Source organism: Cajanus cajan, chromosome 10 (assembly GCF_000230855.2).
Source record: "Cajanus cajan strain Asha chromosome 10, NIPB_CcT2T_4, whole genome shotgun sequence".
Lineage (NCBI taxonomy): Eukaryota > Viridiplantae > Streptophyta > Magnoliopsida > Fabales > Fabaceae > Cajanus > Cajanus cajan.
The window spans coordinates 30,302,203-30,317,496 of NC_138526.1; the positions used below are offsets into that span (position 1 = coordinate 30,302,203).

General features: G+C 28.1%; 1 protein-coding gene across 1 annotated transcript; it reads right to left on the minus strand.

Moving 5' to 3' along the window:
* Positions 1 to 1,614: 1,614 nt before the first annotated feature.
* SCI1 (splicing regulatory glutamine/lysine-rich-like protein) lies at positions 1,615 to 5,070 on the minus strand. Its single transcript, XM_020347792.3, has 4 exons — positions 4,912 to 5,070; positions 4,655 to 4,780; positions 2,763 to 2,815; positions 1,615 to 2,229 (listed from the first exon to the last, which is right to left on the minus strand). The coding sequence occupies exons 1-4, from the start codon at positions 4,958 to 4,960 to the stop codon at positions 2,002 to 2,004; spliced, it is 456 nt and encodes a 151-aa protein (XP_020203381.1). The 5' UTR covers positions 4,961 to 5,070; the 3' UTR covers positions 1,615 to 2,001.
* Between the last annotated feature and the right edge of the window lie 10,224 nt (positions 5,071 to 15,294).

The following is a 15,294-nucleotide window of genomic DNA, read 5'->3' on the forward strand; positions in this document are numbered from 1 at the left end:
CCTAATGATGTGATGGGTACCAGAGTAATCACCCAAGATGGGACTAGAATACCTCAAGTTCTCATTTGCTGGCAAGGAAGAATGCCTGAAGACGCAACATGGGAAGATGTAGCCACCATTCAGACTCAGTTTCCAGATTTCCACCTTGAGGACAAGGTTGTTTTAGAGGGGGGAGGTACTGTTAGACAGCAGGAACAACAAGATACAAATAGGAAGTTAAAAGTGTATTATAGGAAGAAGGGTACAAATAGGAATTAAACTTATTTTATCCTTTGACCTATTAGTTAGGTTTTCAGTAACAATTAGTTAGTTTAGGTCCTCTTTAAATAGCCCCTATTTAGGCTGGGGGAGGGGATTATTCTTTTTGGTTAGTTTCCCAACTGGACAGATTCCAGTGTGAAAGGAATAGTCTCCTTTGTGTACTCATTTTCTTTCAAATTCAATAAACTTCAGGGACGAATAATGCCCTTTCCCCTTCTGTCCTCCCCGAAGACCTAACAAAACTTGTATTTATTTGTTATCCGTTTTTTTCTTTGGCTATTTAGTAATCATGTTGGCATTCAAATATACATAAGAATTTCAGTCATTAATAATTTTTATAAAGGTTTCTGTCCACCCTTGATTTGAATTAAAATGCTCCATATGCTGAATCTAATTTACATGAAGAGTAAATATATCCTTATTTTCTCACTTTCCAAAGAGTCAAAGTAATGTTATTATGGAATTACGTCAAATATGTTTAATAGATAATTTTGTATAAGCAGTGTGACTACATGACATGTTATCTTACATGGTGCAATTTATATCCTCAAAAGAGAAATAATAATAATAATAAAGTATAAGATTATTATTATTATGATTGAATTACGTCAAATATGTTTAATAGATAATTTTGTATAAGCAGTGTGACTACATGACATGTTATCTTACATGGTGCAATTTATATCCTCAAAAGTGAAATAATAATAATAATAATAATAATAATAATAATAATAAACCATGGTGCATATTTAATATTCTTCCAGCATACTTTGAGAAGTGGATGCCACCAGTCATGGGTAGAAACAGAAGATAACCTTTCTTAGCCAAACAAACACTTTATTTTTCTATATTTCTCTCCTCGCTCTTCGGATGTATATTGTCACACGAGTGTCTATGAATCATTTGTTTTAGTTAAGACTATGAGTGCAGAATTGAGATAGTTTAACTGAGCATTGCAATGACTTCTAAAGTTTGTCGACCTTTAGGAAGTGCTTAGTACAAAGAATTCTTTATATTTTTCCATAAACTTGAAGTTAGAAACGTTAATTTCTCATGTTTAGTTTACTAATTAAAAAATAATATTCTCAAGAAACATTATTTTCAAAGAATAGTTTTTACCTATGTTTCCCATAAAATTGTTTCCATGGATATAAGTGAAAATCTATCATTCTTGACTTAATAAAATGTTTCCTTTATTTTCTTATTTAATGTATTAAAAATAATTGATCTCCAAATAACATATATGAATATCCTAGAAACATTTATGACCAATCAAACATGTTTTAATCATTCTTAAGAATTATGATTCTCGAACAAGAAAAAACTTTTCATGTACCAACTGCTCCTAATGTCTCAAGTTCAAAGCAATCCAAGATTCATTAACAATTTACATAGATGAACCGATACAAATCTTTTCGGTACAAAAAAAAACAATCCAACATTTATCCATCATCCTTGGGTTATCTTATAATCAGTCAGATTGATTAACAGAAAACAAAGTTAGGGTAAGTGACATGCCTACTCGCCACTGCAAATATTACCTAAATCCCCTAAGATTTTTGTAACTCACCTGTTCTTGTTATGGTACCATTTTTCCTTTTAGCCCCACAAACTATTCAAGATTGATGCAGAATTGTCATTTACACAGATAAAAAAGTTTCAACTTGGTAGTTAGAAAGGAAATCTAAACAAAAGTTATACAGAGATTGGATCCGAATGATTGCTCTTACACGTTTAAAGCTACTTCTTGATATTCCAGTTATGGGATGTGCGAGGCCCACTTGCAATGCCTTCATAGTAATGCAAATCCAGCTTTCCTTTATTCCAAGCTTTGACAAAATCTGAGAACATTTCATGCGCTGATTCGGACGAAAGATCAGAGAAAAACACGCTCTTCTCTTCCTTCAGCCAGGTAGCAAACTCGTTATTCTTCGCAAAATAGTCATCCTTTGACAATTCTTGAAATCCCTACATTCAAAGTAACCCAGATGAACTGTATATACTACAGAATGACAGAACCAATAGATAAAAAATCACAACAACCACTCCTAACAAGATAAATGTATGTCAATCAACAAGAAATCAGTTTTGCTTTTTCAAAGGAATGTCATGTCTTGAGTGGATGGGAATGGTCCATCTCGAAAGTTTTCAATTATTTTGATAATGATAGCGTCGCAACCATATAAAGTCATCAAAATAAGAACTACAGGACTGTTGGAGGTTGCAGCATGAACTAGTTGTTTTATTTTTTCTATATTTTGTCTAGTAAAGTAAAAGCTTTCCTTGCAAATATCAATAAATTTAGTAGAAAAACAACGTTGTTAAATGTGGGGGTGGAAGAACAAAGCTAAATAACATTTAATATATGCAATTATTGAAGAAAAAAGCATGAATGCAAAAAAGAAAGTAAAGGGATCTGAAACAAACACATCATGACAGTAATCCAAGATTATTTTGCATCTAGCATCATTAATAAATATTAGCAATACAATATAACTCACCATATGGCCATCACTTTTACTATGTTTGCTCCTGTGCTTATCTTTCGACTTCCCTGAAGTAATAATAGATATTTATTTTGCCATAAGAAGAATATCATTTCATATAGAAGAGTAAAATAACTATAACTCTGATCCAGTGAACAACAGACAGCAAAGTTAACGCTCATCAAATATAAAATTAAACAATGAAGACTGGAAAATCCATAATAGAGAGAAAGAACATGACATCTCTATTTCACTTGTGTTACAAAAATAATTACAAAACCAATTTAGAAAAGAAAATCTTTGACAGGAAAATAAATAACAAAGGTAGGAGAAAAAAATTTAACCAAAAATTGTATTCTTAAAAGTTGAAACACAAGTGATAACAACAGATGGTGAAGTCCATACAGAAAACAGCAGAGCTACTGAATACTGATAACAACAGCTTGTCACAGCACAGTATTACTATTCCAAAAATCAGATTGAAAGAGGGTATTCTGCAAATCAGGTTGGGGAGGATGGCATTTGGTGAAAGACGAGATCCTTTGTGAAAGGGGAATCCATAGGGAGAATTCTATTCTCCATTTTCTGTTCTGTTTTCAATAACACAGTTGTACTCTTTTGTTCTTTCCACCTAATGCTCTTTTGGTTAGGCGTTTTGTACACATTTTCTAATTTTTTCACATCCAAATCTAAATTTACATGGAAGCCATAAGGAGCTACCTCCATTTGACGTGAAGAATAGCATTGAAAAATTCAAACCCAACATGCTATTAGTTTCCATCTTATTTTCATAGTTCCTATCAGATAGTGATGTGTTATGTCACACTTTGCCCTATAACTGTAGGAAATCCATTTTATAAACTCATTGCAGACCAGACATGGTAATAAGAAATCCCGCTGTCCAAGATGACAAGTAAGCCTAAATGAATTCACATTCATTTAAATTGAATCCTTTGAGTTATATTACAGAATTGGAGAACGAGTGAGGAAGCTTCACCTATTTCAGACACCTATATTAGGGTCTATTTTGATAAAGTTCTCTATAAGCACTTATATTATACTCCCTCTATTTTTTTTTCATAGTCGTTTTGGCACTATTTTTTTGTTCTTTTTTCATTGTCACTTTTCTAAAACCAATGACTTATTAATTTTCTTTTTCATTTTTACCCTTGATAATTAATGTATGTTTACTGAACAATGTGTCTATTCATTTTCCAATATACCTATTTCTTCTCCAATAACTTAAAGGGTATATCAGGAAAATAGGTAATAAATACTTTGAAAAACTAAAATATCAATCATTTTCTTAATTCTTGTGGATAACCTTAAACATCAATGAAAAAAAAAACGAAGCGAGTAAGAAAATACGAAGGAAAGATGAAATTAGTTTCTCCATAAGCTATAATTAGGTCATGTATAAGCTAATTTCCATATTAGCTTCTCTAAAAACCTTTGTTTTTTTTTTTAACTTAACATAAGCTAATTTTAGCTTACCCAAAAGCTAATCTCATTTTTCTTTCCTATTTTCTTCTCATATAATATAAGTACATATGAAGAAGTTAATTCACACATGCCCATACAATCACTTAAGATCCTCCAGGTGATGTTCACTACAAATAAACCCTTTCCTTTTATTGTTCCTCTATTTGGAATTATTCCTTGAAGTAGAGATAAGGTCCTAAGTCCTAACCCCTTACACAGTCTATCACAGCCTAAGGCACTTTGAAGCAACATCACTGACACTTTAACACAAGGTTAATGTTACAATTCGTTGAATGTCTAGGTTGCATATTCTCATAACCTTATCATATTCATTCAACACCTAAATATGCATGTATATAAGTCCTGCAGCCACTACAGTTAAGCAAAACATTTTAAAAAATGAAAATAAAATAAAAAATACTTACCCTTGTCAGATTTTTCTTTGGAATGCTTATGAGATTTCTTGTCCTTACTTTTCTCTTTCTTTTCCCTCTTCCGTTTCTTCCTTTCCTCATCCTCTACCGTTCTATGTCTCTTGCTTTTCTTTTCATCTATGAATCAAAACCAAAATTAACAAATAAAAATAAAAACGAAATGCCCACATACAAACACGTATAGAGAAAGGAATAAAAATCGAATTTTTTTCAATATTTTGCAGAACCCATGAATGAAATTGCAGAACCTTGGTGTTGGGAGGGTGAAGTTCGTTTGGGTTTTCGATCGCTTGCCATGATTGATGATTTCTCTTCGCAGAATTTGCTAATCAAATTCCTCAGAGTGACACTCCAACCCCCATTCCTAAACGAAAATCGAAATTTAAATTAACGCGTATTTAGTTTTAGTTGGCTTATTTTGGTATTTTTATTCATATTTTTATGTGACTTTTATGCCTTGTTTAGGAGAGAAAAAATAGAGTAAAGAGAAATTAAATCACTGTGAATTTTATTTATTTATATATATATATATATTATTTTTCATATATATTTTTTTTATTTGTTTCTCTTTCATTTAACAATTAAATTTTTTATTTTTTATTTTCATTTTTTATTTTTCTCTATCCTATTTTTTACTTGTTTTTTTTATGAAACAAAAGTTTAAGATTTTTATTTTATTTTGAAAATGTAGTAAATGTTAGGTACCATGTACTAAGGTAAATATACCAACATCATGTTGGTCCGTGAGCTTGAATTTTTAAGAGTTTTTGAGTCTCAATTTTGTGAATAGAAAAAATAATTATGTGACTTTTAAATAAATATTTGGTTTTAAATAATGTCATTTATCTTTGCAATTTTTTACACTATATTTAGAAAAAATGAGAGTAAAAAGAAAGGAAAAGATGAGATAGAAAAACATAAAATATTATGTGTAGGGAGCAATTCAAATAAAAATACTTACTAATATGAGAATATATAATAATTAATAATAACTCTTAAATTAAAATAAATTATTTAAATTAAATATAATAAATAAAACTAGCACCTATTATTGTTATCATAATTTTTCTATTATCGTTGTCATTATCTTTATCATATCTGTGTAGCAATTTAGGTCGTTATGGATGACAAAAATGGATTGAAAATTAAATAGGAGTCACTACCAATGTTTATTCTTACAAAAAAAAATATTGGAAAAATCATAAAATAAAAAAATAGTTTACGAAATCTGATTTTGAGCTCGGGAGTCAGTTACGTGTAAGGAAAGTATTAACACCTTAGAAAGTCTACCATAAAGAAGATTAGCTCTAATTAATTAAGCAAACTATCATAACTTTTTAAAATATTTATCTCATAACGGATTAACCAAAATTGACTATAACAATCAAATGTATTTTATTTAACAAATGCATTTACTTTATTTTAATTGAGTACTAAAATTGTTATTATTATTATTATTATTATTATTATTATTATTAATGTAAAAAATGAGATAATATTATTATTTTTATTTTTTGGCTCGGCAGGAGTGATGTCGTGGTCCTACGTATCTCTATCTGTAATGAAGAATCAGAGTCACATAGTTCTTTTATAGAAAATATTTGTGTGTTGTTATTTTTTAACTAAATTATATTTTTATTAAAAATAGGATTCCTGAACTGTCACAGCTCATATGTCCTAGAGTATAAATTGACAAAGGTGTATACCAAAGTCAATTCATTAAAATATTTAATTTTAATTATAATTATGATTATTATAATTTTTGTGGCAAAAAAAATTAATTGTCTTCTAATAAATTTTGTTACAATGCTTTTAAATATTTAGCAAAAATCCCACAGTAGTATTTTAATATTAATAATACGAACTATACATTTTAATTAATTTAGACAAGAATTTTAAGATAACAAGTTATTGCAGCTTGCATCCATAAACCCTTGGATTAAGAGAATGTCACATTTAAATAATTATTTTTCTGTCAAATATTATTTAATTTTAAATAATTCATTTTGTTGATAAATTACTAAAATTAATTTTAATTAAGACTCCTAATTTATGAAATATGTGATTCTCTTTTTAAAAAAAATCTCAAGACTATTAGATTGTCACAATCTGTATCTCAAGGTTAAAAAAATGACACATTTGATTAACCTCTTTTATATTAAAATTTTACCTTAAATTTTAATTCATATATAAAAAATTGAATTTAACTTAGTGTTTATAATTAGGAAAACCACATGTGAGTGAAAACAAAGAAATACCATGGATCAAAAAAATGAAAGATTGTGAAGCTTCTCATCCATAGTTTAGTTTTTGTTTCAAGAAATCATAAAAATCATTTGGAAAGGCTTCACACAAGTTTATTCAATCAAAACTATGTTGCTTTAGAAATTTATGTAGAATTCTATACAGTTTTTTATTCCATTTGAAAATGTTATAAGCTTGAGATAGGGGTTTTCAAGTATACATGTTAGGGAAAAGTTTCCTAATTGCAAATCTAAACTAGGGTTCTCTATTAAGGGTTAGTAGGAGTCTTGTGATCTAGTGTTAATCAAGTTTGATTATTGTAATTAAAACTCTTTTCACATTGTGGAAGTCCTATAATCAATGGTGGATTACAGAAGATTGAATGTTGTTGAATCCTACCTAAATATATGTTTTAATAATGGCAAACTCTTTGCCTCAAATTTTAATATAAAAGAGTTCTCTTATGAAGTACTAACAATTTTGTTCAAGTATTTTAGAATTTTTTTTCTAAGTACTTAGAAGTGTGTCTAAACTTAGCAGTTTAGAAGCCTCACAAGATATCATTCAATTTGTTGGACACTGCCATTTAACACCAAGGTCTTGACTATCCTAAGTAAGCAGATGAACGTCTTGTGTCTCTATTCAAAAAGGTTCAAGTTAAAACATTTCTTCTTAGGAGAAATATCTTGAAGACTTGGCTCATAAGACCTACACTTTGAACCATCTATTAGGTTTTAGTTAAAACAGTTTCTCAAAAAACTTGTATTGAAGATTTAACTCAGAAGATTTGCTTAGAAGGTACTATCATTTGACACTACAAAAAATATGCAATTTAGCGACCACCAAAATCGGTCGCTCAATTTCTAAAATTAGTTGCTATTTACCTTAGCGACCGAATTAGCGGCCGAATTTAATCAGTCGCTAAAACCCTAGTCGCTAAGCTGTTTTGCGACGGAAAAATTTTTGGTTGCTGTTAGTGACCAAAAATTTCTATCGCAAAATGGTTGCAATGATTTTGGTCACTGAAGTGTATATGACCAAATTAGTGATTGAATAAATCGGTCGCTAAATATTTAATTTTTTTTATTTTATTAAATTTTATAGATGTCGCAAATTAGATCGCTACAAACCACTCATATTTGGCCTCTTAAGGATTTTATTTCACAATACTTATCTTTTTAGCATGTTTTGTCCTTAATTACACAATTTCTAGAAACTTCCCAGAAGGTCACCCATCCCTATAAGTCAAGCACGCTTAACTGTGAAGTTCTGATGAGATAAGCTACCGAAAAGCAGATGCATGTTGTTAGTATAAGTAGTACAAATTAATTCATTTAAGTCATCCTCAACTATCCAATATCATACTTATACTATCTTTGGATCCTTATCATTTTGGTGTATCTAGACCGTTATAAATATATAATAATATATATAATAATTATATTACTACTAATAATAATTATATTATATTTAATTAATCTTTATTTATATATACTTACTTTTATAATTAACAAACTACTTATTTCTATTTAAAATTAATTTTATGATAAAATTTAAATTATTTATTATAAATTTAAAAGTTTAAGTAATAATTTATATATTTTAAAATGAGAAGGGTTATAATAACACTGGTATAACTTTTACTAAGTATTATACCGCTCAATAACTTTATATTAAATGTGAATTTTGTAAACCCAACCGTTAGATTGAAAGTTCATATCACTTTATATGTTTATATCAAGTTTTGTTAAAATTGAACAACAATTTCAAAGTAATCAAAGTGCTCATATTTTATTTGAAATATATATATTACGTCAATTTTGTTTTACAAGAATGAAGTATTAAATCATCTTGAATTCATATAAAATTTTGTATATATGATCTAGGAGTAAAAAACTTTCAATCTAACGGTTGAATTTATAAAATTCACATTTAATATAAAGTTATTGAGCGATGTAATACTTAGTAAAAGTTATACCGATATGTTATTATAACCCTTATCTTTTATCCTTGTTTTATTTTCTAATTATCAACCATTAATAAAATACTAGTTTAAAATCTTATATAGTTATATCATAATATTTTCATATCAAGTTTAAAACCAGATATTAGTTATACAAAAATATCAAAATCATATAGTAAATTATTAATAAGATTCTAGTTAAATAATTTAAAATAATTAATTTTATCACACAATAATAAAGAAATACTAATAGTTAAGAAAATACATTTGTCATATTCCTATTAGATAGAGAGAGGATGTTATAATTCTTTTTTTTTCTTTAAGATATCACATCTCTTCTATCAATAAAATTTAAATATAAAAATTTATTTAAAAATAAAGTTATCATAAGTTAGAAATATATATTATAAATATGGATCAAAATAAATAAGAAATTTTAAAAAATTCATATACTCTAATTAAAAAAATGCCTAAAACTCCAATCGTAAAAAAAAACCTCTAATTTAATTCCGTCACTAAAAAATCAAAATTTCTTATTTAGCGACCGAATTCAATTATGTCGCTAAATTTACTAATATTTAGCGACCGAATTCAATTCCTCGCTAATTTTAACTAATATTTAGTGATCGAATTCAATTCTGTTACTAAAAAAAATCAAAATTTCTTATTTAGCGACCAAATTTAATTTGGTCGCAACATTTTTTACAATTTAGTAGCTAGCGACCGATTTTCTAGTGATGACTTATTTTGGTCGCTAAATCAGTCGCTAAATAGCGATCGATAAATTTCGGTCGCTATTTTGCAATTTTCTAGTAGTGTGAAGAAAAAGTTGACAATATTAGAAGAGGATAATGAGGTCAGAACTACTTAAACTAAGCAAATCACAACAAATCCATTTTAGTGACTATAAAAGAAAGACCAAGAGTACAATTTTAAAGTAAACAAGATCAAAGTGAGAAATCAAAACACAAGTTATCAAAGTTGAAATCTTTGCTTCATACTCTCATTTATTCAAAGATCTTCACTTCAACATTTTATATCAATCTTGTAATAGAAAAACAAAGTGTGAATCTTCCTTAATGGAAGCTCCAACTTATGAGAACTTATTGTAATCTTAGAAGAGAACTAGGATACAAAACCCATTTTTGTAAAGTCATTCCTACCCAAATCTAAGTTGTAGAGGTGTAAGAAGGAAGAAAGGAATCACAACAACAGTTTGAAGTTAGCGAAAAACACATAGAAGGGGGATTGAATGTGTGTGAACGAAGGATTTTGAAAATTGTTTTTACAAGGATACTCTTTTTCGTCTGATAGAAATATTATTTTGAACACTTAGAAACTATGCAAGGTTGGCTCAACAAAAGATTGTCTAAAGGTTTATCGTCCGCAAAAAAAATGTTTCTCAAAATAATAAGTCAAACAAATGTATTTTCCGTCTGAATATAGTTGCAACGAAAAATAAGTAGTTGACGAAATTTTCAGTATGATATAACAGCTAAACAAAAATTGCGTCTGAAAGATAAAGAGTGCAAAGAGTTTTAAATTGGTTCGCTCGACCAGAGCTACGTCTAGTCTCCTTCAACCGAAGGGTTCCACTAATCACAACGGATTACAAGTATTATCAACCACTTCTGGTTCGCCAACTTCACTCGTCAGCGCTAATATTCTTAAACCACTTCTGGTTCCCCAAGTATTCTTTCAACTAGCCTCTTCAGGCTTTACAGTAGCTAGCTAGCTGGTTTGAGTGTGTATGTAACTTTCACAAAGAGGATAAGATGATTTCTATACTCGCTAAGGTATGCAACCTTAGTTTTACAAAGATATGTATTTTGAGTGTGTGTATAACTCTCACAAAGAGGATAAGATAGTTTCAACACTCACTAAGATAAGCTATCTTAAGTTTACACAGATATACAAGACTGTACAAGAAGATTAAGTTTGCTTTGACGTTGGCTTTTGCTTATTTCTCGTTGTTTCTCTTCTTCTTTTTTTCTCTTGTCCAGTCTTGATATTTTTAGCCTCGTAATAAATCTGCCCGTTGTTTGAATTTGAAATTGTTCGTTGGAGTGGAGCTTCCCGTTGGCATAGATAGTAGTTCGTTCATGGCCATATAGATCTTTCATTTAATGCATTTGATCTTTCATTAAATGTTTGCTTGCTAAATCTGTGTTACGTGAAGTCTTTTGCGTAGTTTGTTCACTTTTATGTCTAACTTCAATCATAACCTAGGTATTTTTGTTCTCTTTCCATTATTGTAGCTGTAGAGGTGTTGTCTTTTTCTGAAAAGTAGGTGTATTGTCTCTAACACTCACAGCTTTGACTTGTGGATACACGCTTATTTCTCTTTCTTCTTTCACTACAAGAAAAATCAAGATTATCTACGGAAAAATCCGTAGATAAACATAAAATTCCGTAGATAAATGTCAATTATCTACGGATTATCTACGGAAAAAAATCCGTAGATAAAATGGTCGTAGATAACGTTATCTACGGAATTTTCCGTAGATAACGTTATCTACGGAACATTATCTACGGAATTTTCCGTAGATAATGTTATCTACGGATTTTTCCGTAGATAATGTTATCTACGGAATTTTCCGTAGATAACTCATTTCAGGAAATTTTTATTTAATTTTAATAAATTTATTAATGTAATAACTCTCATATTTGGCCTCTCAAGGATGCTATTTCATTACACTTCACTTTTCAACATGTTTTGTTCTTATTGCACATTTTCTGGGAAACTTCCCAGAAGGTCACCCATCCCTATACTACTCCAGGTCAAGCACGCTTAACTGTGGAGTTCTTATGAGATAGGCTACAGAAGAGCTAATGCATGTTATCAGTATAAGTAGTACAAATTAATTCATTTAAGTACAATCTCATACTTATACTATTTTTGGATCCCTCTCATTTTGGTATGTTCTGACCGCTATAAAAATATAAAAATATATATAATAATTATATTACCAATAATAATAATAATTATATTATATTTAATTAATATTTACTTATAAATATACATACTTGTATAATTAACAATCTACTTATCTATGGAAATTTCCGTAGATAAGTTACCTACGGATTTTTCCGTAGATAACTTATCTAATAACAATATTAAAAATATTTATTTTAAAATACTATAATGAATTAACTAAATTTTAAAATATATTTTAATGAAAAATATATTTTTTGGTCGATACGGTGACTAAAAGTATTATAATAAATAATTAAATTGAAAAAAAAATTAAATCTTATAATGATTATTTTTTTAATGATGCTAAAGTAAATATTTTAATTATTTTACAATAAATTAAAATGAAACGATAATAAAATATGTTAATTGATATTTCAAATAAAATATTATATTTACGAAATTTATTTACTAAATTATCTACGGAAAAATCCGTAGATAAGTTATCTACGGAAAAATTCGTAGATAAGTTATCTACGGATTTTTCCATAGATAAGTTATCTACGGAAATTTCCGTAGATAACTTATCTACGGAAATTTCCGTAGATAAGTTACCTACGGATTTTTCCGTAGATAACTTATCTAATAACAATTTAAAAATATTTATTTTAAAATACTATAATGAATTAACTAAATTTTAAAATATATTTTAATCAAAAATATATTTTTTGGTCAATACGGTGACTAAAAGTATTATAATAAATAATTAAATTTAAAAAAAAATTAAATCTTATAATGATTATTTTTTTAATGATGCTAAAGTAAATATTTTAATTATTTTACAATAAATTAAAATGAAATGATAATAAAATATGTTAATTGATATTTCAAATAAAATATTATATCTACGAAATTTATTTACTAAATTATCTACGGAAAAATCCGTAGATAAGTTAGCTACGGAAAAATCCGTAGATAAGTTATCTACGGATTTTTCCGTAGATAAGTTATCTACGGAAATTTCCGTAGATAACTTATCTACGGAAATTTCCGTAGATAACTTACTTACGGATTTTTCCGTAGATAACTTATCTAATAACAATTTTAAAAATATTTATTTAAAATACTATAATGAATTAACTAAATTTTAAAATATATTTTAATCAAAAATATATTTTTTGGTCGATACGGTGACTAAAAGTATTATAATAAATAATTAAATTTTTTAAAAAAATAAATCTTATAATGATTATTTTTTTAATGATGCTAAATTAAATATTTTAATTATTTTACAATAAATTAAAATGAAACGATAATAAAATATGTTAATTGATTTCAAATAAAATGTTTTACCTACGAATTTTATTTATGGGTGAAGTTTTCTACGGAAATTTTCGTAGATAAATTATCTACGGAAAAATCCGTAGATAAGTTATCTACGGAAATTTCCATAGATAACTAAATATTACCTACGGAAATAATTCCGTAGGTAATATTCCGTAGATAACTAAAAATTATCTACGGAAAAAATTCCGTAGATAATTTTTCGTAGATAACTAAGCATTATCTACGGAAAAAATTCCGTAGATAATATTCCGTAGATAATAATCTTTTTTCTTGTAGTGTTTCTTTTCGCAAATTTGATGACCATGTGTGTTCTTCTTATGAATGTAGACAATATTTGATATTTCTCGTTGTGAACAGTGGACTTCAGACGCTTTTCAGTATTCTTCGTCTGCATCTGGAAATGCATCTCAAATTTGAGTCTCCATCTGAGAAGTAGACTTTAACTTTTCCTTTCGTCTGGTCATTTGTGAAGATGGAAGACTTTAATTCCATATGGAACGTTTCTTCGTCTTGAGTTATCCATCGTCTGATACTTTTGTTGACCTTTAATTGGTAGTGCGCTTTGTCTTGTATGTATTGTATTTTCTTCTAGCTTTTGATCGTCTGATGTTTTGTACAACTCAACCAGGCTTCGTTTGGTTTGACCATAGTATGTGTAATAACATGTTCTTTGTTTTTCATTTTTGTCTGTTCTTATATTTATCTGAAACACTAATATACATGTTAGAAATAACAATATGTATTATATTTGTCTCATTCAAAATCTTGCTGGAAATTTCTTCGTCTGACTTAATACAGTTGTGTGATCTCATAGTAGGTGGCTATGGGACTGGTTTTCCCAACAGGTTGTTGAGTCTGAAATCTTAGCAGGTGGCTAAGTATGTATCACTAACAATAAATGGTTGTGTAGTGATGTTATTGTATCAACACATGGCTAAGTTTTTCTTGAACAACAATTGGCTATGATAGTGAAAATCCCACAAGCTTGTGTGGGGACTAGATATAACCTAGTTAAAGTGAATTAGTATAAAACTTTGTGTGAAATATTTCTAACTTTACCTTTTACTTTCTTTATTTACTTTACTGCATCTTAAATTTATTATTGCACAATCTACTTTGGAAACAAGCTTGCTTAGAAACTATTTTAAGAATAATATACTGAGTTTGAATACTCAAAAGTTTACATTCTGAAAAACATATTTTCATAAAGAACTGATTTTTAAAGAACACAATAATTCAACCCCTCCTTCTTGTTACCTAACATTCTCTTCAAATGTAACTTTCAGTTTGAAAGTGAACTAGTAAAAAATATGTTGCTTTAATCAATTGAAGGTTCTTTAATTCATTTAATTGGCTAATTGAGTTTTATGTTTGATCAACTCATTAAAAAAAATCTTTCAAAATAAAAAACTTTTTCAAGATTTGACTCAATGAAGGAAGAAAGACTTTTTGATAAAAAAAATTTTAATCCACCAATTTAACCCCTTTCTTGGTGAGCTATAGTTTTAACAATTGATATCAAAGCAAACTCTTGCAAGAAATCTTTAAGGATGGTGGATCAATCAATAGACCTCCAATGTTCTTTGGTGAACATTATGTATTTTGGAAAATTATATTGAAATTTTTTCTTAAATCAATTGATCTAGGAATCTGGAATGCAGTAGCACATATGTTCCCATTGAAAATGTGGATGGTATCCTTGTTAAAAAGGCACGGGGAACTTGGATTGAAGGTGAAAGAAAGAAATCTCAATATGATTATAAAGTATACAATCATATCTGCTTTATCTTTTGATGAGTTGTTTTATGTGTTGTAGTTTCAAAATACCAATGAAATGTAGGACACCCTTGAAATCATTCATTAAGGCACATTTGAGGTGAAAAGATCAAAGAAAAACACACACATATTAGAGTATGAGATATTTTGGATGCAAAGCAGAGAAACTTGCACATTGTTATTGATTGTATCTATAACCTATAATATATATAAAGATGATAATTTTATTTGGTGTACATATTTAAATGATTTTATTTTTAAATTTTTAAATAATTAAAAATGATAAAAATTAATCATTCTTACAAATATAAAACCCCAAGATTTGATAATCAAATACAATATACAAATTGATCAAACAAACATTAATAATTTTTAACATTTTTATTA

Bases quoted from the DNA above. Each gene is read 5' to 3' on its own strand.
- SCI1 (XM_020347792.3), bottom strand. From the start codon at position 4,960: ATGGCAAGCGATCGAAAACCCAAACGAACTTCACCCTCCCAACACCAA. The intron at 2,816-4,654 runs GTAAGTATTTTT...TTATTACTTCAG, and splicing joins CAAAGAAAAATCTGACAAGG to GGAAGTCGAAAGATAAGCAC. The intron at 2,230-2,762 runs GTGAGTTATATT...CTTTGAATGTAG, and splicing joins GTAAAAGTGATGGCCATATG to GGATTTCAAGAATTGTCAAA.